Source organism: Fistularia commersonii, chromosome 5 (assembly GCF_037954325.1).
Source record: "Fistularia commersonii isolate RoL2024-O1a breed Wild chromosome 5, RoL_Fcom_v1.0, whole genome shotgun sequence".
Taxonomy (NCBI): Eukaryota; Metazoa; Chordata; class Actinopteri; order Syngnathiformes; family Fistulariidae; genus Fistularia; species Fistularia commersonii.
Window position 1 is genome coordinate 1338759 of NC_141288.1, and position 26313 is coordinate 1365071.

General features: G+C 50.6%; 2 protein-coding genes across 2 annotated transcripts in view; one reads left to right on the forward strand and one right to left on the reverse strand.

The window, feature by feature from the left end:
• ptn (pleiotrophin) overlaps positions 1 to 1996 on the forward strand; it is a 29734-nt gene extending 27738 nt beyond the window's left edge. The window contains exon 5 of the mRNA XM_086146314.1: positions 1414 to 1996. Within this exon, the coding sequence (XP_086002440.1) occupies positions 1414 to 1469 (56 nt within the window). The 3' untranslated portion in view covers positions 1470 to 1996. The remainder of the gene's footprint in view (positions 1 to 1413) is intronic.
• A 4633-nt stretch (positions 1997 to 6629) lies between these two features.
• Positions 6630 to 26313, reverse strand: part of chrm2a (cholinergic receptor, muscarinic 2a) — a 69629-nt gene continuing 49945 nt past the window's right edge. The window contains exon 3 of the mRNA XM_086146313.1: positions 6630 to 9850. Within this exon, the coding sequence (XP_086002439.1) occupies positions 8299 to 9810 (1512 nt within the window). The 5' untranslated portion in view covers positions 9811 to 9850 and the 3' untranslated portion in view covers positions 6630 to 8298. The remainder of the gene's footprint in view (positions 9851 to 26313) is intronic.

Genomic DNA, 26313 nt, shown 5'->3' on the forward strand with positions numbered 1-26313 from the left:
TACCAACCAGGTGAAAAGCCGGCGGATTCCACGGAGGCGAGCAAATGCTGTCAAACGCTCCGAGATGCGTATTTGGACCGGGATTTAAGTTTGGACGGCACCCCTGGTACACAGGGTACACACAGTACACGGAGTACTTGCAGTACCGCTAGCTTGAACTTCCTCTGACACAAATTTGAGGCGGCGCCTGGATTACAGTCAGAGAGAAAAGCACCAACCCGGGTGTAATTTCTAGTTTCTGGCTCGTGAAGTTCGTGTCCTTTCCAGCGTTCGCTAATTCCATTAACTGTCAATCAAACCTGCCGTTTAAGGGGACGAGACTCGTATGCTCTGGTGAATACCTGCGTTATAACACGGATAATTACCAGGACATTGGAAAGGCAAGGCTTAGTGTGTGTGTGTGTGTGTGTGTGTGTGTGTGTGTGTGTATGTGTGTGTGTGTGTGTGTGTGTGTGTGTGTGTGTGTGTGTTGCCCTCATAGGCGGTGGATGGTAACAGCCTACCTTGAGTCTCCACCTGGTGTCCATCTTGGCATCTTAGTGTTTCCTCCTCTTCTTTCTCCTTCCCATGGAGTTGGCATCACCGAGGAGGACCTCCTCGGCTCTCCAGATCATCTCCTCTCCACGACTGGTGGTCGAAACATCTGGAACGAGCAGAGGGGCCCGTTCGGACGAGCGCCTCTCACAAGTAGCTGGTGCATTTCTGGTCATGGTGAATTGTTGTCGAAATCTTCTCGGCGACTGGCTTTTCCTTTTCTTTCACCCCTTCATCCAAAAGGTTTGTGACGGGTTGCGTCAGAAACCATCTCTGAAGCATCAAAACCAACTCTGGACAGAGGAGGGGGTTTCAGACACAACCTTTCACAAACGTATAACGCCGTTCTGGATCGATACCGAGATGGATTTGCACACGTGGACCAGGACCTTCTGCTCCTTCCAAACAACCGGGAAAGACCCATCAGCAGAAAGACCCAATCCAGGTCATCCCATTAGGTTTCTCTTAGTGGGACCTCGCTTCTGCTGATCAACTCTTCCATTTAGACGACAAGCCACCATAACCTGGACCCGCCCAAAACCTGGCAGTTATTTTGGGAAATTCCCCACAGGTCAGTGGAAGTGAAGAAGGGTTGAAACATCTTCAAGTGAAGAAATTCAAGTCCGGTTCCCGTCTTGACGAGAAGATTTCAACCAGAAGCCAGCATTGCTCCGGGCCGTTGTTGGGTCATGGCTAATACGGTCAGGGACGACTTTCCTGAACAAATCGGGTCGTGATACCGATGCCTATCCGAAAGATCGGGATCCGAACTGATGGTTCAGACGCGCCGCACGTGGGACGGCTAGCACGCTGCTAGCCTGAAGCTAGCCGTCTCCACCGAAAATCCAGCTAAAATGACCTTCTCCTTTGTTCCCGCAGACGCCAAGAAGCAGAAGAAAGACGGCAAGAAGCGGGAGCGCATCCAAACGGACTGACGTGGGCCGCGACCCCCGACCCCTGACCCCCGACCCCTGACCCGTGAGCCCCGCGGGAGGGGGAGGAAGACGAGGAAGCCCGGAGAAGACGTCCACTGCCCTTCTTTTCACGGCGTCTCGGGGACACGACCCGTCTTCCTCTTCTTCTTCTTCTTCTTCTTCTTCTTCTTGTCTAGCGGCTGAGGAGCAGCGACCTTCATGTTGCGGTAGATGAACCCCCAAACTCCTCAGCCTGAGCAGTAGCTAACCGCCCCTCCCCTTTGCTAGCCTCCTCGCCTAATGATGTTAACGCTAGGAAATTTGTTTTCCCAGTCTCGTATCCTAACGCCTCCTCCACACCTCGGCGCCTAGATAGCGACGCTCGATTCGCCAGAGCGGGCGACGAAGCCCCGCCCCCTCCACGCATATCCGTGCCGGCCCCGCCCCTTCTGAGTTTAACGCTTCATGTATCCTCTGTCAACCTGAAAATAAACGAATGAATGAATGAAAACGAGGCGGGAGTGAGCTCTTCCCTCGCGCCTCCACAGCAAGACACGTTTCGTGATTTTTCTCCTTTTATTGGAATTCCATTCTGAAAGAAAACGGCACGAATGTAAACCACATCAATGCAGCTTTTTTTTTTTTTTTTTTTTTTTTACATCGTCGTCACCGGGGACGGAAAACACTCAACTGTCCGGAACGAATCATCGAGAAAATAAAATCAATACCATTGATACTGTACAGGGTGGGATCGTAAGGTGTGTGTGGGGGCGGGAAAGGGGACGAGGAAGAGGGGGAAGGTCGGATAAGATCTATATTTACATTTTAAATGCACCGCATCCAAATTACACAGGACAGCATAGAACTATACAACGCAAACAAGAGTCCCATTGCATGGAAAGCCACGAGCCACAGCGGGTGAACACATGAACGTCTAACCAGCGTGAGCAGATGAGAGGTGAGCGCCGTATGTACACATCTGCGTCACGGCATTCTTTTCATTTTTATTTATATATATATATATATTTATAAATATATATATATCTCCCGCAAAAAAAAAAAAAAAAACACAAAAAAGAATTTCCCCTTCTGGTGTCCTTTAGCGCTTCCCCTCCTGACCTTTAACCCCTCCCTGTTTGCTCTCTTTGAAAAAAATAAAAATAAAAACAACAACAAATAATTCCTGCACGGCCGTCGCAGGATTCTTAAACGGCACATTTGTACAGTAATTTAATTAAAAATAAAACAGGTTTTTAGAAAAGGTGATAGAAAATGTACAGTATAATGTCTGTATATTCAGACGCCACGCGCCGGGGCGGCGCCCTGGAGGTGAGGAGGCGTCGGGGGGGGGGGAGGGGGTTCTATTAACACACACACACACACACACACACACACACACACACACACACACACACACACACACACAGGGAGAAGGGGGCGCTGGAAGGGGGGGTGAGTTCACATATTGCAAATGTGAATGCACACACACACACAAACACACACACGCAGCATGGTAAGAATCGAGCCAACCGGCCTCCGGCACACACACACACACACACACACACACACTTGCAGACTGTACACACTTCCTTTAATGACATCTAAAAGGCAACCGGAGCGTCGGCTCTAGTTTGTTCAGTCTCAGAACTCTTCATCGGCGCCGCGGGAAAACAAACGACACTAAACGTGGAGCTCAGAGCTTCGAGAGGAGGAAGATGAGGACGGAGGCGGAGCTACGGTTCGGACGCTTCGACCGCACGACCGGGGTTTGTGAGGTTAAAAAAAGGAAAAAAAAAAAAAAAAAAATGAGCAATTTGTTTTGGAGGTCGCTCTGGGTAAGGCACTTCAAATTGCTCCGTACAATCCGGCGATATAGTTTCCAGACGCCGTGGACCGCCCTCTAAAACCCCACGCTAACATTTGAACCCCCTCCCGTCCTTCCAGTGGCGCTACATGTCACATGCACTCCGCCACAGGAGCCTAGCCCTTTGACATTAGCCGTACGAAGAGGAGCCCCGCCGGCTCCGACGGCACGTGATGACATGGAGGTGAACACGGGATGCGTGGAAGTGCGACGCCAGAGTGCAGTCAGGGGAGGCAGGAGAGGCCGTGCCTCACTTGCCGATAGCGGAAAGAAAAAAAAAAAAGATATATTTAGCGGTGATTTGCGCCGTCAGGGTCATTTTCATTTAACGACACCGGTTTTCGATTAGAAATGGTCAGATTTTCACATTCACTGTTCAAATGGGAAGAAGAGACGCGCGGTGAGGCAGCGGACGGTTGAGCCTCAATGTCCATTGCGCGCTGCTGGCTGACCGTCGGCGTCACCGCATCGGTGTCTCTCTGCACTTTATCTTGATTAAATTGTTGAAATACTTTTGCTTTATGAACTAAATTTCCAATGTACAGTGTTTTTTCGTCAACAACTGCATGTGTGTTCCTGGCTTCTTCTGCTGAGCCATCATGAGGCACATCAATCTGTGCCTCACCAGGCATGAAACTCACTGCAAGTCACTGCCAGAGCAGCAACGGTGGCAGGAGGGGGAGCATCAGCGTCACGCCGCCGCCTGTTTAAAGCGGCACGTTGGGATTCCTGCGCCGGGAACCCTTGGCCGACCTTCGCAGAAGCTCCCGCTGCTTCTCCAAACATGGTCCACATACCGCGCCCGAACCAACCTTTGGAACTCATCGGCTCCAGACACCTTTCCATCCCATATTCCTGCTATCTGCTTCTGAAGAGCGCACCTCGGAGGCACCTCGTCAGCTATCAGACACATGCTCTCCTTAACCGTCACCGAATGACTCCCCGGCACGTAGACCTTCCCACCGTCCCTTGAACACCTCCTCCACCATGACCGTCCTCCTCTTGCCCTTTTAAAGGAATCGGTACGTGAAACCGAGAAGCAGAAGCTACCGAAACAGGACGTTGTAGCTAAAAGGCGCTTCCCGTATTCATCCCGTACTTTCAGCCGCATCCTTCCTTCCTTCTTCTCGCTCCAGGAAGGGATAAACTCGCCGCTCAAACCCCCTCCTCCCCCGTCAGCGGACCAGATACCGGCTTCCCCTGTTGGTATCACTCAAACGACAGCTTAGCGAAGATTAATCAGATGTTCTGGAAGCCTCTTCATCCGCGGCCGAGACATTTGACAGATGTCAGACAGACGCGGCGCCACTTATCGCCGTGACGGATGGCTGGATGCCGGACTCGGCCGGACGCCGCGCCTCCCTGCCAAAACTACAGCGACAGATAAACGCGCCCGTTCACCGGGTGCTCCTCGCTATCTCAGAGACGGTTCCACGCGAGCGGTCGCTTCGCGGGTTTTAAAAAGCGACGCCGCGACGTCTAACGTAGCATTGCGTATCGAGGAGCGTCACGTCGTACAATCAGGCCTTCCCTGATTGACCGACGGCAGCATTTTTCAAAGTTCACCAAGCTCTAGCGGGTGCTTTAAAGCAGTATACGTGACATAATGATAAGTACCGTATTTTTTCACTTTTTTATCTGGCTTTTTTCCGTCAGAAACTATTTGGTCTTCTACGCTCGGCGCGGTTCATCTGCTTGCTTCCTCCACTTCCATACCATTGATTCGTTCATGTTGAATTCCCGGCGGCTGCTCTGTTCACGTCTTCTACTGCGCGACTGATAGCCTTGAGTTTGAATTGTCTCTTAACAGGTGCCTTTTTGTGGCTCCTCGTAACACAAATGTTCAGTGATATTGTGTTGAAGCGCAGTTAAGAAAAGTGGTCGAGGTTAGCGTAGTACCTACTGTTCTCTGATTGGTTTACGGTTGCCAGCGATAGCGGACACCAGAAGTTAGTGTGAGGTTGGAAAAACCTTGTATTGCGGCACTGCAAAATTGGTTATTTAACATTGTCTGGCGTTGCAACCCTTAATCAACCACTTTAAGACACCGTCGCCGTGTCAGGTGGGAGCAATCAATCAATCCGAGCGGCTTTGTCGGTTATCAAAATCACACGAAAACTTTTAGACCGTTTTTAGAGCGCAGTGAACCGCATAAAATTGGTTGGAGGTCAATAAGCACAACAAGAATCGATACATAAGGCGCACTGGATTATAAGGCGCATGGACGATTTTTGAGAAAATGTGAGGATTTTAAGCGCGCCATATAGTTTGAAAAATACGGTACCCTCTTGCGTACCCCGGGTTTTTGTTATTCCATGGTAGCTTCTCAAAGTTAGCCTTTGGGTGCGGGGAGGCTCACAATAGCAACGGCTGAGCTAGGATGCTAACTTCATCATACAATACATTAATACCAGATCATAAATCGGATACTTGTGCCAAAGAAATGGGTCTGATTTTTTTAAATTGGTGCGTTAGTTTTGCCATGTCTTAGATTTGTTAGCTTTGCTGCATGACCAGCAGAGGTGGCCCCAGAAGGCCAGTGTGTCGTTTTGCAAGCTTGGATTATCAGATGTGTTAAACACAAAAGGGCGCCGGGATCCAGGATGGGCGCGGCAGGCTATCGCTAAGCCTCACTCAGAGCAGCAACCGCAACACCGTAAGCAAAAAAACGGCCAAGTTCTCAGGTTCCTACAGGCGCCGGTAAAGATGAGCGCCTGGAGCCTCCCAGAGTACTTTTGGCCGCTCGCTTTAGCCGACATCACCAGAAGTTCCCGCGCCGGCCAAAGAACAAAAGCCAGAAACCAACCGTGACGGAACGAACACTTGGGTGTTCAACAGCTGAACGCGGGAGCTTCTCGCCTGTAGAACTGGCAGACACATGACACCGACTGCGCTGTTCTGTTTAGCGGCAAACGAATGTTGACGTGCAGGCGTCGGTCATTGTGGAAGAAGAGGCGGGATGATCGGCGGTCGTATGGGTCTATGGGAGGAAATGACAATGAATAATGGAGCGACCCAATGGGAGAACATGCCATATTTATATTACATTCATGACTTCATATGAGGTAGAGTCTATAGCGGGGGGATCAGAGATGCGCGAGGCGCTAAGTGGAGCGTGATACAGTAGCGCACCGCTGTGAGCTAAGTGTTGTAATGGGTCATCTTTAATCTCAAGCATACATGTTTTGCGCCGTCCCCTAATCTTATGGGCCTCGTGGTGCGTCCCTCGTCACGGGATCTGTCCTAGATCCCCCCTGGAGGAGAGGAGGCGCCTTTGGGGAATCACTTTTCTCTCTTTTGGATAGAACAGGTTTTGGTTTTTTTTTTTGGTGACATGAATTAAAACGACGTCTGGGCGAGGCGTGATCTGAGGAGGGTGATTTTCATTTTATGGATTCGATGACGGGATGAGACGAAGAGGTGAAAGTAGCCCTTATCTAAATCACAAGCTAGTCGCCTGCGATCCGAAGTAAAACCCAGTCTCAACACCCACACACACACACACACACACACACAAAGCACAATGCAACAGTGACATCAATCCGCTAATTAGCACAGCCTAGCGGTGTGTCTGTCCAACTATCACACACACACACACACACACAAATAAAATAGAAATAAAGTCAAGGAAAAACAATGACTTCCCCCAGAGGATAATAACCGGTAGCTCTGAGCTCCGACCGCCAGTTTTACTCTGAGCGGGACGAATCCTGGCGGCGGGAAAGAAACGACAGTGGACACGACCGTCCCGGTCGCTGCTAAAATTTAATCGCGGCTGGTGAATCAGAGACTTTGACTGAACAATCTCGGCGTGACTCCGGCTCCCTTTGTGAGACGAGAGACCCGAGAACGTCGGTTTGTCCGATCGGAGGATTTTTCTTTTGAGAAACGGACTCACCGGGGTCAAGCCTTTTTCTGAGATGCTATGCTAAGCGTCAGAGCGGTGATATAGCGGGTCTGAGAAAGTCCAGGGCTAAATCATCGGAGACAAAACAGGAATGAGCAAAACATACTAGCGAGGCTGCACGGATCCTGGACTGACGCTGCGAGACCTTCTCCCTGGTCCTCATCGGGTCGGACAACAAGCAGCAGGGCAGGAGTTCCGAGGGCGTTGGGGAATACCGGATCCTGAAGGACGGCTCACGTAGGACTGAAAGAACAAGAAGCGTCACGGAACACCAGCTTCGGCATCTGCACCGGTGGGTTCGGATTCCACTTCGCTTCTTCTCAGGTCCAGCTGGTCCAGGTCCAGGTCCGGGTTCTGCTTTAGCTCAGGAAGGGAAAGCTCACCGGCTATCTGGGGATGGTTTTAGCGCGCTAAAAGTTGGACGTTGTTTATCGCTTCGCTAAAAACAAATCAGGTTCTTTGGGTTCTTTGAGCCGGAGCGGAACCGCGTCAGGGTGCAACTGCACACAACTTTACTCTTCATGCTGCTGGTCAATGAGGTCCACACACACACACACACACACACACATATGTATGACGGGGAGGGGGGTCTTCACACACAACCCTGCACTCAGTGCGCTCACACAGATATGGATTATACGCTGATATGTACAGTTATCTACAGGAATCTTGACCGAACTCGAGGTTTGTGAATTCAGTCAGCCCTATTTTCCCGTTTTTGAAGTGTTTTTCGTACATCGCAGCTCTTCGGGATCTCCCGATCGCTCGCCGCCCCGCCGACCTTCTCCCGCCTCGTCGGCGGCTGCGTCTGCACGGACACGTCCGCCGCGCGACCGGCGTCGCCCCGGTTTCGTGTAAAGTGCTACAACTAGTCATTTCGGAGAGAAATTGGAAAACTAACGACGAGACGACGGAAAGTAATTTTCAAACGTACCCTTGCAGACTTTCTCAGAAATGGCTCTTCTCAAGCACACACACACACACACACACACACACACTCACGCAGACATGCGGTGATGGCACACACACACACACACACTGACAGAAATCATCTTTAAAACTCCTGGAGTGGATCGGATTTATCTGCCCGACCGAATATTCTTATACTGGCAGAGGAGGAGATGTTTGAATGTCTTCTTGAAGGTGACGTTGCAGAGGGCGTAGCAGGCCGGGTTGATGGTGCTGTTGATGTAGCACAGCCAGTAGCCAATAGTCCACACCGTGTTGGGGATGCAGCTGGAGCAGAAGGTGTTGATGAGCACCATCACGTTGTAAGGAGTCCAGGTGGCCACGAAAGCCACCAGGATGGCCATGATGGTGCGGGTCACTTTCTTCTCCCGCGACGGCGCCGCTTTCTTCTTCTTGTTGGGCGGTTGCTTGGTCATCTTCACGATCTTGCGAGCCACGTGGTTCTGCCGTTCCGACGCCGGGACGATTTCCACCGTGGCGTTGGACGGCGTGTAGCAGTCGCCTTTGGGCGATTTGGTCTTGATCTTGATGCAGGTCAGCTTGGAGACTCCCGCCTTGGCTCGCTGCCGCGGGACCTGCTGGCCGGACTCCGCCGGGACGCTCGCCACGGAGGGCGCCGCCTCCTCGTCCTTCTGGTTGGACGCGGCGACGCTGCCCGATGTGGAGTCGTTGGAGCTTTCCTTCTCCTCCCCGGGGGCGCAGTTCTCCCTGGCCCCGTCCTCGGCTTCGGCGTCGCCCTCGGCGGTGGTGGAAGAGGGTCCTTTGCCGTTCTGCAGCTTCCCGTCGTGCTGATTGGCCCCGTCGTCGGCGTTTTGGCTCTGGGAGCACGCCGTATCTTCTCCCCCCGGGATGTTGTTATTGTTGGGTTTGGGTTTGTTGTTCTTCTTCTGGCCGGGGGACAGGGGCTCGGGGTTCCCTCCGGATGGCTTGCGATTGTCTTTCTTCACGCGGCTCTTGCTGGCTCTGGATATCTGCCAGTACAGCTGAATCATGATTATAACCGGGAGGTAAAAGGCGGCGATGGCGGTGCCGAAAGTGACGGCGGCGTTGGAGAAGAACTGGATGTAGCATTCCTTCTCGGGCACCGTCCGCCCCCCGACGATGAACTGCCAGAAGAGGATGGCCGGCGCCCAGAGGATGAAAGACAGGACCCAAGCGGCGGCGATCATCATCCCCGCCATCTTGGTGGTTCTTTTGACAGGGTAGCTGAGGGGCTTGGTGACGCAGAAATATCTGTCGAAACTGATGATGAGAAGGTTCATGACGGACGCGTTGCTGACAACGTAGTCCAAGGCCAACCACAAGTCGCACACCACGGGTCCCAGGGGCCAGTACCCTATCACTATGTAGACCGTGTACAAGTTCATGGAGCAGAGTCCGATAATCAGGTCGGCACAAGCGAGGCTGAATAAAAAATAGTTGTTGACAGTCTGTAAGTTCCGATTAACTTTGATGGAGAGCATGACCAGGATGTTGCCGATAACGGTGACCAGGCTGAGCGAGCCGGCCACCAGCACGATAAACACCACCTCCACGGTCTTGTAGGCGCTTTCGCCGGCTTCCGCGACCTCTGTGTCGTTGCCCTCGGAGGCGTTCCAGTAGGTGAAGTTGAACACGTCCATGGCATTTGGTCTTTCTTGCCACCTCCTGCTCAGAGAAATCCTACACAGAGAGAGAGAGAGAGAAGGCAAGAGAAGGTATGTCACCATCAGCTGAGTCAGAAAGAGGTGATTTCAGGCAAGGACACTTTGGTTCAGAAGTCCAAGATGCCATTTGGACTCGATTTATGTCCTCGGTTTGTTTTGGCTCCTTGCGTTCATGCGCTTTTTGGAATCTCACGCACCATTTGAGGGACCGAAGATGGACGTCTGGGTCGGGACCTCCGCCGGAGGCAAGGCTTTTTCTGCTCCCGAGTTATCTGGACTAGTTTTGGATTTGACAACCGAACCCTTTAGCGGGGCGGAAGGGTCATGCTCCCGTCTGCGAGAACTCAAAAACGGATATTTCCAGGATTTTGCTCTGATTCACGCCCGACGCACCGGTTTTAAACCTCCGCGGACTTTCGACCCCTTTGGCTCCGACATGTTTTCTGTCACTACGGACACGATCTTGGGTGGGAGCTTTGTTTTTGCGGACATTTACCAACTGGCGATCCGAACTCCACGAACAACTAACCGATCCTCCGTCTTCATCACAAAACAATTCACCAGTTTGTTCCATCTATGACCATATTATTACATCCGCTACAAGGAGGAGGAACTCGATGCAAAGTCACCGGTGAGTATGTCCGACACTTCGGAGTGAGATGGTAGAAAGACGCCTCTGCTGGAAAAACCAGCCGAGGCTCGCTTAGCATCAATTAAGTGTCGCGATTTTGAAGGACGCCCCACTAGGTAGCGGCTCCATTACGGGGAGTTAACTCCGACGAGAAGGGGATCGCGCCCGTAAATAGTGGATGACAAGGATGAGCTCCGTTGAAGCGAGGCGGCGAAGTCACACGGGGACATCCTGACAGAAAGTGTCGGCCGGCGACGCGAAGGTTTCCATCAATCTCGACGGAGCGGAAGATACGACGTGACGAAGAGAGATGGTGGCGTCGCGCTGCACGTTTGAACCCGTCGAGTTCTCACTTTGATGAGAATTGTTTTTCCACCCTGTGCTTTCAGCTGGGTTCTTTCTTTCTCGTGCCCCTTGAGCGTCTCTGCAGGATCCTAAATTTGTGTTTATGGCTCTGTAAGCATCACGACTTTAAAATGGCAACATTTTCAGAAAACTATTCGCTAATGTTTTTTTTTTCAGCAGTATTGCTAATGGGTAAAATGGACCCGCAGCTGTCCTTTGTTGTATACCACTCTTTCTCCATGGATTGTTTTTATTATTATTATTATTATCATCGTGTCAAAGAGTACTGCAGATGCAGTATATGCATCGTGAGTGCTAATAGGGAACTACAGAGGGAGCTGCATTGCGCTTTTGTAGACCTAGAAGAAGCATACAACAGGGTGTCGGGAGAGGAACTTTAATATTTGAGGAAATCTGGAGTGGCAGAGAAGTATGCTTTTGGTGCAGGACTTGTATGCTTGCTGTGAGATAGTGCAGAGGTGTGCTGCATGTGTAAAAGAGGAGTTCAAGGTGGAGGTGGAGCTTCATCAGCTCTGAGTTCCATCTTGTTTACAGTGGTGATGTTGATAGATAAGGGTTGGACAGGTATCTCCGTGGACCATGATGTTTGCGGATGACATCGTGATCTGTCGTGAGAGCAGGGAACAGGTTGAATAGAATCTAGAAAGTGGAGGTGAGCTCCGGAAGGTCGAGGAATAAAGGTTAGTTGCAGCGAGACAGAATTATGTGGTGAATGAGAGGAATTCGGGTGGAAAGCTGAGGTTATATGGAGAAGGTGGAGACCCTTGAAGGGAAAAGCCCAAAGGCAAAGAAAAAGAGTATCATTAGTGTGTAAGGCTGTCTGGCGGTCAAATCGAGCGGTCAAGTGAAATTTCATCAAAAGCTACAAAGCTACGCTGCCCAATGCAACAAAAACATCAGTGGACTTCCTTGCTTCCGCTCTGTTTTCTCCCATTTCTCACGAATAAATCCATCAATGTCGTACTTCCTCGTTCTGCTGCTGCATCGTGTGCGCGGAACTCCCATTATTTTCCGAGTTTGACCGATTCGGGTTTCCTTTTTACTCATCACATGACAGCGGCGCTCGGACATGCAGAGGTGAGCCAGATATCCAAACATAGTCCTGTTCCACAAAAAGGAAGCGGAGTTTCTGGCAGCCTCCTGGATGACGGGGGATGATGCCATGAATTCTGTTGAGCGGTTTATTAACGCCTGCGTGTGACACAATCGTCGCGTCCAATCTGGACTTGTTCAAAAATCAAGTCCATAAATCAGAGACATAGTTGGAATATTTGTAGACCAGAGGCTTCTGTGATTCATCGCTGGTGGAAAAAAAACAGTCGTGTGCATTCATTCATCCTCGATACTGCAAACCATTCATCTCATGGTTTCGGAGGAACCTGAGGAACCCCAAGGAGACACAAGGAGAACATTGAGGCTCCAGGAAGCTGGACTACTGGGCCCTCGGAAAAGTACAAATATTCAAAATGCCGTCAGTGATCAGCTGGAGGACTTTTCCTTGTGTTATTTATCATTCATTTTTTTCATCGGCCGTGTTACAGACACTTTTTGGAAAGAAACATTTCCAGTACGTATTTGTGGATTTTAATGCTATGTATTTAATTAAAAGTAAAAACAAATGTTTTTGGGTAAATATCTCATGTTTGCAACATGGACACCTGCGGCAAGTGCGGCCTATGTATATATACATATATATATAGATACACATATATTGATTTTGCTATTTTTATTTACATTTTATGATTTTTTATTCATATTTTGTTTCATTAATTTTTATTTATATATTATTTATAGACAAGTGCGGCCTTTATATAAACACATATATTGATTTAGCTATTTTATTTACATTTTATGAGTTCTTATTCATATTTTATTTTATCTATTTTTATTTACATTTTATGATTTTTTTATTCATATTTTATTTTATTTATATATATATATTCATTTATAGACAAGTGCGGCCTTTAAATTAACACATATATTGATTTAGCTGTTTTTATTTACATTTCATGATTTTTTTATTCATATTTTATTTTATTTATTTTTACATATATATATATATATATATTCATTTATAGACAAGTGCGGCCTTTAAATGAACACATATATTGATTTAGCTATTTTTATTTACATTTCATGATTTTTTATTCATATTTTATTTTATTTATTTTTATGAACACATTTATGTGCATTTATAGACAAGTGCGGCCTGTGTATATATATATATATATATATATATATATATATATACACACATATATTTATATGGTTTTTTTTTAGCCGGTGTGTCTTATATTCCATTGCACACAATAGTCCGGGAATTTCGGTCCGCTGAAAAAGAATAATGTAGCAAGTCAAAGTATTTAAACCGTACTCTTTTACACACTTTCCTCAGCTCGCTTTCGGTCCGTGTGCGGCGGAAGTCGTGTTATCACTCCGGTCGCTGAGCTGGCAGTCAAAGTGATGCGTCACCGTGTGACAAATGTCGCCGCCTTACTGTCGACGCAGCAGCAGCTGCGGCCGCCGCCGCCGCCGCCGCCGCCGCAGATGTTGTGCCGTTTCGGCTCAAGGTCTTTGTTAGTTGACTGGAGTCGCTGAGTAACTCGTGAACACTCACTTATCTGCCGCGGCAGAAATCCCTAATCATTGCATTAGCCACGGAGCTAAGCTGGCCTAATCCCCATAAAATGTTTAAGTCCGCTGATTTATATTCAAAAACAGCAACAATACAAATGGGACACACTTGTGGCGCCGTCCGGACAAGTGGATTACGGCGGTGCGGCGTCTGGAAAACCGCGTCCGTCCCGTCCCGACCTTTTCAACCACCTCCAGTTGCACGAAGCCTCCCGCGGCACCTGAACCTCCCGGCGGAGGCGGCTCCGGTGTTGCTAGCCACGTTAGCACCTTCCGTTCCCGCTGGACACGAGTGGAAACTCAGACTCACTCGAGCCCTTGAAAGTGAAACTTGGCTTTCGGAAAGTTGCGACGGTCTGGCTCGGGGCGATCCGTTTTTTCATTTGCCGTCTCGTGGATTGGTTGTGAGCTTGTTATTCCCCCGTTACGCTCCGCGCTACGGTTTTATTTTGTGCCGCGTTTCCTGCGTCTCCTACTTCGGTGCTACTTCCATCTCCTCCGATCAGCTCCCCGCAAACCTGTTTCCCGTTTCTGCCACGAGCCCCGGTCGGATCCTTGGTTTACACTTTGAAATATTTCCTGGATCCTAAATTCCCCCGAGGTTTTGGGTCCATCTTAAGCCAAATAAAACTAGCAACAACACAGTAGCCGCCTCGAATTAGCATCATTTTGCCGTTTGTCGTCACGATGTCGCAGGGAGACAAGACGATCCAAGAAATGGTTGAGGTTTGTGTCGTCCCCTGGAGTGATTTCGGCAGGGTCTCCATGGCAACCAAAACTGTACACCTTTATTTGCTCCTTTTATTTAGTGTATTAGCCAATTAAAACTAGCCGCAACGCAGTAGCCGCCTCGAATTAGCATCATTTTGCCGTTTGTTGTCACGACGGACTGGCCGAGGTTTGCGTCGTCCCGGGAGTGATTTTGGCGGGGTCTCCACGGCAACCAAAACCATTCACCTTTATTTACTCCTTTTATTAAGTGTATTAGCCAACTAAAACTAGCGGCAATAAAACTAGCAGCAACGCAGTAGCCGCCTCGAATTAGCATCATTTTGCTGCTTGCCGTCACGACGTCGCAAGGAGACACGACAGAGCGGTCGAGGTTGACGTCGTCCCGGGAATGATTTTGGCGGGGTCTCCACGGCAACCAAGACCGTACACCTTGATTTGCTCCTTTTATTTAGTGTATTAGCCAAATAAAACTAGCCGCAACGCAGTAGCCGCCTCGAATTAGCATCATTTTGCCGTTTGTCGTCACGACGTCGCAAGGAGACACGACGGACTGGCCGAGGTTTGCGTCGTCCCGGGAGTGATTTTGGCGGGGTCTCCACGGCAACCAAAACCGTTCACCTTTATTTACTCCTTTTATTAAGTGTATTAGCCAACTAAAACTAGTGGCAATAAAACTAGCAGCAACGCAGTAGCCGCCTTGAATTAGCATCATTTTGCTGCTTGCCGTCACAACGTCGCAAGGAGACACGACAGAGCGGTCGAGGTTGACGTCGTCCCGGGAATGATTTTGGCGGGGTCTCCACGGCAACCAAGACCTTACACCTTGATTTGCTCCTTTTATTTAGTGTATTAGCCGCCGCCGCCGCCGCCACGGGAGAATGTGAATAAATGAGCTCGAGTATTGTTATGTGTTGAAACTAAGATATTCCTGTAGCTGGCTCACTAGAGCTGAAAATTACTTCTGCCCTTTGGGAAGCGGAGAAGGGCCGACCTCAGCCGGCATCCCGCAAACTCCTGCCCTCGCTTCCGCCGTCCTTCTTTACCCGATCGTCCGAACCTGACCGAACATTACTTTATTTTTTATTTTTTTGCTTAAACGGCAACAAACGCTCTCCCCTTTTATTCGAAGCTAAATAGCCACTTTCACGGGTCAGCTGTTTTGTCAGGGACCGACAAGAGGCTCCCTCTCGCCCCGCAGCTTCGGGCGTAAATACAAGAAACATTTTGATGTCTGGCGGGCCCCAAGGCGTCTCCGAGCTCTGATCCAAGGTAAAGCCCCGGATGTTTCTCCATAAATTACGAGCCCTCCCTTCGCCTTGGAAGCGCGCGAACTCCGTTGACTCGCCGTTTGCACGATTGGAATGCAAAACCCGTCACTTTCCGCGGCGCACCTGCTTGGGCGGCGCGGAGCCCGTTAGCGTTCGTCTCGGCGGTATTACTGTTTATGGGTATGAGAGAGCTAATTCGCCCCGCGGCTATCGCCTCCTTGCTATAAGCAACAACAACACGGCAAATCGCATCTCAAACGAATTAGGCTTTTTAAGGTGCGGAGGGAAAACGGGTTGCGCTCGAAGTTGTCTTTTGATTTTCATGCGCGGGAGGTCTGGACTCCGAATGTCCCGGTTTCCCCTCTCTCTTCATTTCAAGCTTTACCTCGGTGGTTTGGGGAACCGCTCGCCCAGAAAGGAAATCAAATTCCCGTGCGATCCCCGAGGCGGTTCTGGGATAACCGCGTCGCTAACAATTTCCACAACTTTTCCGGTGTAACGTTTTGTGAAATTGGGGCGCTTCGTGGACGGCGTGGACTACGCACAGTCGCACAAAACAAGGAAGCGCGTGTCGGTCCGGGTGAGGTGGATTTTGAAAGTCGGACCGACAAAGTCAGAAGATCCAAAGACCATCATTTTTATTCCTGAGGACAAAGTTGTCGCTGAATTCTTCGGCAATGATCCACTTTCAAGTGCGTTCACATTAGCGCTGATCGGTCGGCTTGAAGTGAACCCCCGCGCTTGCCGGGACGGTCCGGTCCGGACCGGTCCATTTGGTTTGAACGCTCTGAAACGGACTCTGATGGGTTTCGGTTTAGTTGCGAAGGCTGATCCGAGATCAGGACCGGAGGGCAGAACGTGAGCGAAATGAAGTCTATGTCGGGTAAACGAACGACAGCGTCGCATTCGGGGTGAAGAACGGCGACCCCTGGTTGGATGAGGCGGATGTTCTTCCTCGTTCAGTCCAGCAGACAAACGGTTCTCTTCTTTTTGAAGGGCGGTGATCCAAGTATAAGAGGCCAGACAGTGTCGGAACCAGTTTGGTCCGTTTGACGAAGAGAGTCTGAAAAAACCCTGGAAACGTTAGCGTTGAAAACAGCCGTGGTTTTATTAAGAAAGTTAAAATAAAAATTTGAAAAGCAGACTTTTCCATCTTATTGAGGAGCGGTTCGTCAAAGAGGTCTTCAAACGTCTCGGAACGTCGCTCCATTTGGGCATCCGTTGTGTTGATCTGCGGCTCGGAGCCCAATTTAGAATCCCGAATAACCCGACGGCAGGATCCCGGCGGGAGCCGGCGACCGCAATGTGCACGAGACGATATAATTAGACGGTGTGAAATGCTCTTGTGCAGGTACGCCGGCGCCTCTTGGACCAAGACCTTCGGCGGCGGCGGCGCTCGCGTCGAGTGGACGCGGCGCCGGGGATAATAACGGCGGGTTAAGAGGCGCGAGCGACATTCAGCTCGGTGGAAAAACACGCCGGGATAATCAGGGAAAAAAAAAAAAAACACCGGCGGGAGATTTTCCGGAAACGGCGCTACAAGCGAGGCGCTACAACGCTCGCTAAACCCGAAGCGACCCCTCCGTTATTCACAGCTGGATCTTCTTCTCGCTCCTTCTTTGTCCTCGAGCTTCAGGCGCCATTTGTGGAAAATAACTTTCATCCATAAATGATCTCCAGGGATGTCATTTTTGACTTGCCCTCTCTGTCACGACCCCCTCCCGCCTCTTCTACATCCGAGGCAACGCTATTTGATATTCCGTCTTCTCCGCCGCGACCCGCGGCGTAGCCGGCCATGACACTCTCTCCGCTAGCTGTCGCGCAAATCAAAACAAAACAAAGTCAAAAAACAAGGGGGGGGATCTGGCGTTATGTTTTCCGGAGTTGCGCCCGGCTGGTGATTGAAGCCGGGGGCCGGGCGTGATGCGGGTCAGGGGAAATGTCTTCCGCCGTCCTAACGGCTGCTGACAGGTTTTAGCTTCGCGCTAGGGGATATCACGAACCCCCCCGGGGTTCAAGGAAAAAGGAAAAAGGACAGAAAGCCGGAGCGCAGCCATCAATGAGTGAACGAGTCCTTAAGCAAGCTGCCGAGCCACCGGAGACGAGTCCATTTCCTCCCGGCCCGGCGGCCACCGAAGGAAACGCCATCACGCCATCTGTTCAGAACGCTTGTCATCTCGCCCCGTGAAACTCGCGACGTCATGAAGAAAAGAAGGGAAACGAGCGACACGTATCCTCGGCTGATTTCCTATTTTGTCAGGGCGGAGAAAAAAGGTAAATCGCGTTGTTAAATCGGCTTGCCTTGCTGAAGGGCACTTTAGCTGGCTGTTAGCTGCAAACCCCTCGATCGGAGGGCTCGCTACACCGGCTGAACCGCATCCGGTTGCTATCGGCAACCTAGATCTAAGCATACCGTGAAGCGCCAACTTTCCCCAGACCTCGATCCGGCTGGGCGAATGAGGTTTTTCTCCGCCGTTCGAGACGTGACATTAATTAGTCAGTGGGCGGTGAAGACGATCGGCGCTACTCAAATAGCGCCGGATGTTTCCAGGTCAACGGTGAACAATGTGCGCGTGGGCGGCTACTTGTCTGATACCAGACAGAGCCGTCGGGCCGCCGCTCTCCTCGTTTCATCTTCGGCCTGGAACTGTCTACGCGTTTGATTTGACCCCGAAAAAAAAAAGAAGAATCGACCGCTCGAAGCAAATGTTCTGATTCATTTGAAGTACTAATTGATCTTGAACACAGAGACGGCAGGATGTTCCGGTGCTCTTTGCCGCGGGAACTCCTCTGCACTTCAGGCACGCCGTCACAGCTCGGATGGTAAAGGTGTTCATTCACTCGTCCATTCATTCGTTCATCATCCGCACCGCTAATCCTTCACTCCAGTCACCGGGTCAAAGGTGGGGTTCATCCTGAACCGGTCCGTCGCAAGGACACATATCGGGGCATACAAGTGTTGACCCTCTCACTACCACCTCTGGACAATGTCTGGTCTCGGGTGAACCTCCTGTTTTTGGACTGTGGGGGGACCTTGGAGGAACCCCAGGGGGAGAACATGGAGACTCCACACAGAAGCAGGGACCTTCTCGCCAAGAGGCAACGGGTGCACCGCTTTGCTGACTCTCAATGTATGTTTCCTCTCGGAAACATCTATCGGAGGAGCTCACTGGGAACTCCTCGGCGTCACCGGCCGGCAGAGGAAGCCACGGGTGTGGCGTGTTTTCCCGCTTCGCCGCATCACGAATAATCACTTCCTGTCTTGTGACCTCAGGCGCCGGGCTGCCGCTTTATTAAAAGATTATCTTTAGGTCCTAAATAAATACAGACAATTCAATTATCTCCCCATAAAGACGTGTCCGGTCGTGCGCCGGCGGCCGCGTATCCGAACGGGACGCGGAAATGAAAACGGCGCTCGGCCTCACTTGACCAGGAATCCCATTACGCCTCCCTATAATAAGCGCCAATATGTTTCCTTCCCCTCTTGCCGCCGTCTCAGATCATCTTCCTTGTCCCGCCTCCCCCCGGGGAATCATATATCCTGTTTTTCTTTTCGCATATTGCCTGCGGGACCCCCCGCCCACCCCACCCGCTCTGCTGTCCCCCATTGTCTTTGCACTATGCATGGCAATGAGCCGCCGCCGCCTGCCGCCGCCACCGCCGCCATTTCTGGCCGTGGTTCCTCATTCCAGCGTTGTTCAATTAAATGAGGCCGGCCGGCGCCGCCTCTGGAGCGTGTCGCATTTACATCGTATGGAAATGGTTGGATTTTGACGTGAATTTACATGTTACCGTAGCGACGCGTGGGGGGGGGTGGGGTTCGAGTCTGGCGGAGACGAGCGAGACGGCGAGACTCGGGCGGCTACAAACAACTGGTAAGGTCACCTTCTCTTAATGAGGAGCAGCGTTTCCTCTGAATAATAAGATGGTATTATGCAAGCGAGGCCCCGGACTTTAAATGTTGACTGTCTGATGACGCAACTGGCCCGCGGCGTCGACTCACCTCGCCACCAAACATCTCAACTCGGACCGGCGAGCCGCTCAGCTTAGACCTTTTTTTTTTTTTTTTTTTTTTTTGCGGGAGGCTTGAAAAACAATCGCTCGAATGCTAAGTGAGGTGACGACTTTAATGGAGACGGCGATGGGCTGCCAAGGTTCGGGCAGAAGGCCAGACTCCTCCAGGAAGTTGGACTGACGTTTGTCTGGGAAGGGCCAGATCACGTTGAAGCAGCGCTTCGTTGCTGTTTCACCGAAATATTTGCGACCGAAAACCAATTTTCCCAGAGGAAATGAAAGGTGTCCAAATGAAAGGTGTCTCTTCCTTCTGAAGGTCAGGTTTGTTCAGGGAAGCCCAGAAACTCCTCCTCTATGCTGATGACTGACTCGTATTCAAGAACGTCAAGGGTTTAGACCAGGGTCGGGCAAACTACGGCCCGCGGGCCACAGCCGGCCCGTTGGTCTTTTTAACCCGGCCCGCCAAAAATTACTGAGTGGTTGAATGATTGGACCAATGAATCCTGGACGTCAAACAGGAGATTATTTCATTTTTGGAGCTACTTGAGAACACTGTAGAATTTTCCCGAGCTGAATGACACAGACTAGCTTTGTGATTTAGCCTTTACTGTGGACATACCGACACACATGAATGAGCTGGACATGAAGCTATTAGGGAAAAACGATTGAATGTCAGATTTGTAAATTTGTTTACATGAATGTATCTCGTGCTGACCCGGCCCGTCTGTCAATTTTAAAAGTCAATGCGGCCCCTGAACCAGAAAGTTTGGCCACCAACCTTTTGTTGGTCCAAAAAACCCCCCCCTTTCATGCTTCACTCTGGTTTCTTTCTCCACTTGCGTTTAATTTTTCATCTCCACGCCCGCTAACTTCGGAGGCACCGGGATCGATCGGAAACCGATTTGTCCGATAAGGGACGGCGTGGTCGGCTTTGGGGATCGGAGACCTGCCCGTTCAAGACTTGACCACTAGTCCACCATCAGTCCACCTCCTGGGCACTCCAGACTCCCCCTTGAGCAAGGCACCGGACCCACACGGAGCTTCCTGGCAACCTCGAGCTTCACCTTCTGCCTGTGCATTTTGGATATCTGTGCTTCTGACAATGGAAATCCATAAATTAAATCCCGGAACCGGACTGTGACGCCGACCGCTCGGGGAACATATTAGCGCCGTGAGCTGACATCGATCCGGAGGTCTTATTCTCGCCGTGGCAGGAAATGCTGGAACAGAACAATACGGTCGGTGTGATTCAAGGACTCGAGGTAACAAAAAAAAATGGATCGTAAATCGACCGATACGGCGGTTGGGATTTATTGGAGAATAAGATCGAGGCAGGGTATCATTAATACTTGGAGTAAGCCTACAAGCTTATTATTAGGGTTTATCCCGGGTTGAATCTGAAGGGAGACGAGATTGTATCGGCAAGCGGCGAGCCAGCTGGGCAAATAAACTTAGATATTCTACCTCGTATTGATTCGGAGCGTGAAACATGATCTGGCTTCTCAAGGCCAGACACATATCGTACCTCTCATGAAAATAACGGTTGATCTTTGCTCGGTGAAACTGAGCTGCGAGCGAGTAGCGGGGAGCGAAAGCCTCGACATCCTCGGCAAGAAGCAACGCATACGTTCTGGCTCCCTGAGCTGCCAGAGCAGAATGACGACACTCTCTTCTGGAGTTCTGGCAGCCGGCAGTTCACGCGTCATCCCGGCAGAACTTCCTTCCCCTGAGGTTTCCGGTAATTTTAGTGCAATTGGTGGAAAATTTGAAGTGGGCTTGGCTAATGTGCTAAAGTGGAAGTGATGTCATTCCTGCTTCTGCGGGTGCAGAACTTGTACACTGATGGATAGTTGTGGAGATCTATGTTACTGGGAAGGCGCATCAAGACGCGCAGATGGCCGGCGATTCTTCATCGGAGGAGCCCGAGCCTCGTGCACGGAGGAGAGCATCTGGCGCAGAAGATGGCGACACCTTCCAGACAAATCGGCAAAGGCTAAATCGATCCTGGCGGCTTCCGCCTCGGCCGTCACCATAACGACCCCGTGCCGTATCCTGGAGTTCCGCACCCGAGTTCGACGTGAAGTATGAAATCCTCGCGCCGACTCGAGACATTTCCGTCTGCCGGAGGAGAAGGTACAAATGGAAAATTGGTCTTTCGACAGCTCGGGGGATCGGACTACGTTCACCCGCTCGCACCGGCGCAAGGTGCTAACGAGACCGCAGGGGGGCAACTAGAGGTCTCAGGCCTTCTTAGCGGCGGAGTGCAGACACAACGTCCCATTTCTAACCACCGTGTGAGCATTAGCAAAGATAATCTTAGTACGGACGAACAAGCAGAAACCTCCACGCGAGCTAACGTGCGGTACAAAACGTGCGGCTGAGATGGCGGCGGCGGCGGTGTGATTTAAACAACGGGAAGCCGACGAGTAATCGGGCGAGCTAACGAGATTAACTTTCACCGCTTGTCAGCGCTTCCCGCTCGGCGCGATTGGTTTCAGAACGCGCTGAAACTTCAAAACTCGCCCGCATTTCAATCTTCAACACGCCCGATTTAACCGCGGTAATTCGCCGCCACTCCCCTCGCTTTCCTTTTGACCTTGAGAGAAGCCGAGAGCGTTGAAGTGACTCCTCTCCGGATAACGGCTCTGCAGCCGCTCGGGGTTTTGAAGTCCTCCTGACATTTGCATTTGGAGTGGAGAGCGAGAGGACGGCGAGGTAACGCCGTCGCCCGGCGGCCGGATGTGCCCCCGCCTGGAATGCATGGCGGCGACGCCGTCCCTTGATAGAAAGCTGTGGTGCTCATTAAGATAGAGGGAGATAGCGAAAAAGAAAAAAAAAAAGGCGGGGGAAGGCGAAGGGAACGAGATAAAGCGGGTGCCCGTTGGATTTGTTCCACTTCATTGTTTCTGCATTTCAACCCCCACCTCCACCTCCACCTCCACCTCCACCTCCGCCGCCATACTCTTGTCTTTCTCCCGTGATTCAGCGCCTGGTGATAAAGCGCTTTGCTACGTCGCCCTTGGACAGGTTGTTCTATTTACGGTACCCGTTCCAGTTCTCTCACGCCACGGCCGGCGAAACATCTCATTTACATGATAGACATTAATCTGGCGCAGCGTCGGCGCCGGGCCTCGATGAAGCGCCCGGCGGGTTCGCCGCGAACATTTACGGATTGCGGAAAAAAAATAAAAACCGTAACGTGAAGCCGGGAGACTCTCGTCCTCTCGTTGTCGGTCCGCTTCCGGAAGAATCTCCCGCTCGGGCGGTGTCAGATAAGAACCCGGGCGCCGCCGCCGCCGCCGCCGTCGCTCACAAGTGGCCGGCGCTATCCTCGCCGGTAATCTGCGCCGCGAAACCCCCGGCGGTGTCACGGAAAATAAAGCTGACGGATGTTAATCCGGGCGAGTCAACCTTGATCCGAGCGGCAGATGCGCCGTGACCGAAGCTCAGAAGCTCCCGGTCCTGACGGCCCGTCAAGCCGGGTTGTCACGGCGACGGCCCGTCGTGACAGGACCGCACTTATGTGGCTTTTCCGTTTTGATTACCTTGTCACCGACGCTCATTTACCCGCGGATGAAAAGAGATTAGCGGCTGGATAATGTAATACCTGGCTTGGCAATTTTTTCCATCCGTTTTCCCGTCGCGTTGTCCTTTCCGGAGGGGATCTGTTCGGCCGCCGCTTGGATTCTAATCCCTTTATTTTCCGAAGCATACATTTGCACAAATTGCCGTGCCGAGTCACGTACGTCTTTTTTTTGGGAGGTGCGTGTGTCCAAACATCCTCCGTTTGTACCGAAAACAAGGCTGGTGAAGGCGACGCCTGGATGAGGAAGGCTAGCGACGCCGGGTAGCAACGTAGCAACGCCCGCAATTTTGCGATCATTTGCGATAATCCCCTCGTGTCCGGGAGGTTTCATCGCAGATTAACGGCGGCTTGCCGAAGTGGGACGAGAGTTGGATTCAAATCCTGTTTTCATTCATTTTGAATGATGCAAATCTTTGAAAGAATACAACGTCAGCGCAACGTAGCGGTTCGCGCGATCGTACAAAATGTTCCGCATGAATTTATGTCCACGTTCCCGGTTTATCGCATCATTTGGTCCGCGGAGAAAATTTTTCTCTGTCCAAATGATAGCTCTTCATTCCACCTTCCGATCTTATTTTTAAAAAAACGACCGTTTCCCCCTCACTGAACTCCACCCTTGCCGTTCCACACATCGGCTAACGCGAGCTAGCCCGTGAAACAAAAAAAAACTGGTCAGAAATAAAAGAGAGCTTTTTCGTGAGGAAACGAGCAGAAGATGAGACGGCAGAAGCAAAAAGAAAGCTGGATTTAAATGAAAATATCAAGATTACTACGGTTTCATTGCAACGGCTGTGCGGTTGTTATTTGCGGTGAACAGCTAGCGGCTAATGGCTAACGAAGCTATGTAACTCATGAAAGCGTCTTCCAGGACTTGACGACCTTTGGCAACCTCAAATTTGGTGAAAACGAAATGCAACGGCCCCTTGCGGTTCGGATCGTCGATCGCGCTCGGCGGAGGGGCGGAGCCTATCCCAACTGTCATTGGGCGACAGGTGATGTCACCCTGGACCGCTGGAACTCAACGTACGGCGGCCCCTTAAGATACCGATCACTTTATATATGAAATTTTCGAGATACCAATTTAAGAACATTTTATCCTTGAAATACGAAAAAAAAATCATGATACGAATATGATTGTGAAAAAATTATAAAATGATAAAATTTGAAATTTGCACGGGACTCGCAGGGGATTCGAATTACGAGACTATACGTTTACAGTAACCCTGATTTACAGGGTTACATTGGCGATATCCTTCTTTTTCAGGGTTTTTCTACATTAATATCCTTAGTTTTTGAAATTTTTTTTTGGGTGGGGGGGCAATTAATTTGTTATGGGGAAAATTCATTTAAGATACAAAAAACACCAACATACATATCCACTTCTGGACCAGATTAAATTCATATGTCAACCATTCAGCCTCTCATTCACATATCTGGACAATTCAGGGTCTCCAGTGGAGCTTCTGGACTTTGGGAGGAACCAGGAGAACCTCGGAGGAACCCCACGCAGACTCAGGGAGGACACAAAAAAAAGACGCCGCCATTTAGAGCATATATATATATTAAATAGCGGAAATGTCATAATAAGCAAACGCCACGCTTCATCAAGATGACTGTCGTCAGCAGAAGTGGGTCACCTCTTGGCATTTTCGACGGAACTCGCCCGCGGGCGACGCGGCGTCTTTGGCAATTTAAATTAGATAATATCGAGGACGACAGCGACTTTCCTTCGGCTGATTGTTGTTTTTTTTTTTTTTTTTTCCTTCGACTGTCCAATGTCAACAAATCACCGCAATCAGGGCCGGTCCGCTAATGACTGGATTTGTCCGCGGGCTTTGTTTTGATGCCGCGTCAGGGACGCCGTCGCTACGGCGAATTAGAAACGCCAATTAGCGACGCGAGAACGTCACGAGGGTTTTATTTTTTATTTTTTTCCCGTTTTTCCGGCGTCCGGCGGTCCGTACCCCCAAACCCCCTCCCCCCCCGACGGAATATAAAGCTGTCAATCAATTCACAAGGGACGGAGCTGGTGAAAGGAAGGGGAGGAACAGGCTAGGAAAGGTTAATTACATATCCGGAACTTCTCGCCTTCAAACGTTGCTTTTCGGAAAGCTTCTCTTTTCTCCTCGCCGTAATTCCACAACGGGCTTTGTTTGGGTGCACAACCTCGCGCTAATGTGTTCATTTAAGAAAAACACCCATTATGTTTTAGTCACTCCGGTTTTACACAATGCTTGACGTTTTTGTGTTGTTATTTGCCGCCGCGGAGACCGGCGCCCGTCACGCCGCCATCAATCCGCCGTGGCGAGATGGAGCGGAGAGACAGATGGATTAAATAAATCAAATATGGCGGAAGAGCGAGGCCGGTCTTTTTTATTTTTTTTTCCTTTCCCGAACGCCTCTTGCTTTGTCCCGGCGACGGGAGATCAATCATTTCTCTTCTGATGTCACGAACGTCGAAGGGGAGGTTTATTCGGAGGTGCGCTGCAGGAAAGCTACGTTATTAGCGGCGCAACTCCAGAACGAGATCCACGAAACGGTTCTTCCGTGGAGAATGCGGTTTTACTAAACTGACCGTGAAGTTTTAACCGTTATTGATTGATTAGCCGTTTTCTCACGGTAGGAACATTTGGGACATTTCTCCACGCGTTCAAAATCAAGTAGAAACCGTGGAAAATTAGCTCCTCCGACCCTTTTAGCGCTTCGCTCATGTGACCTGGGTGATCGGTGGAGCTCGCAGGACACATCAGATGTTTCCTTGGAGCGACAAGGAGAACCAAACTCTTCTGTCCTGCTACGCCTCAGAGGGCTTTCCAGGGTTAGCGGAGGAACATCTACATTTTGGACCAGATTGAAAGCTGTTAGCTAACAGCTAACAGGGTTCTTCACAATGTAGGGAGAAGATAAAAACCGTTCAACCATCTGATCATCCATGGTTATTATTCCGTGAACGTCTTGGTCGCTTCCACCTCCAGGGTGTCCTTGTCATCATCTTCTCCTTCTTCTTCTGCTTCTTTGGTGGTTTGTTTTTGGGAGTGGAGCTACCGTGGTCCCTCGCTGCCTGAGGGACTGCAGGACTAGAAGGTTCCTCTAGAAATCAGGTGGAAATGAGACGTCCAAGTGTGTCGGCTCCGCCTCCTTTCATCAAACCGCGCTGGATCCCAGCAGGATCTGCCTGCATGGAGTTGCGGCGCTGCTGAAAAACGCCACGGGCGCATACCCACGGTTGCCACGGTAATCGCCCGGCG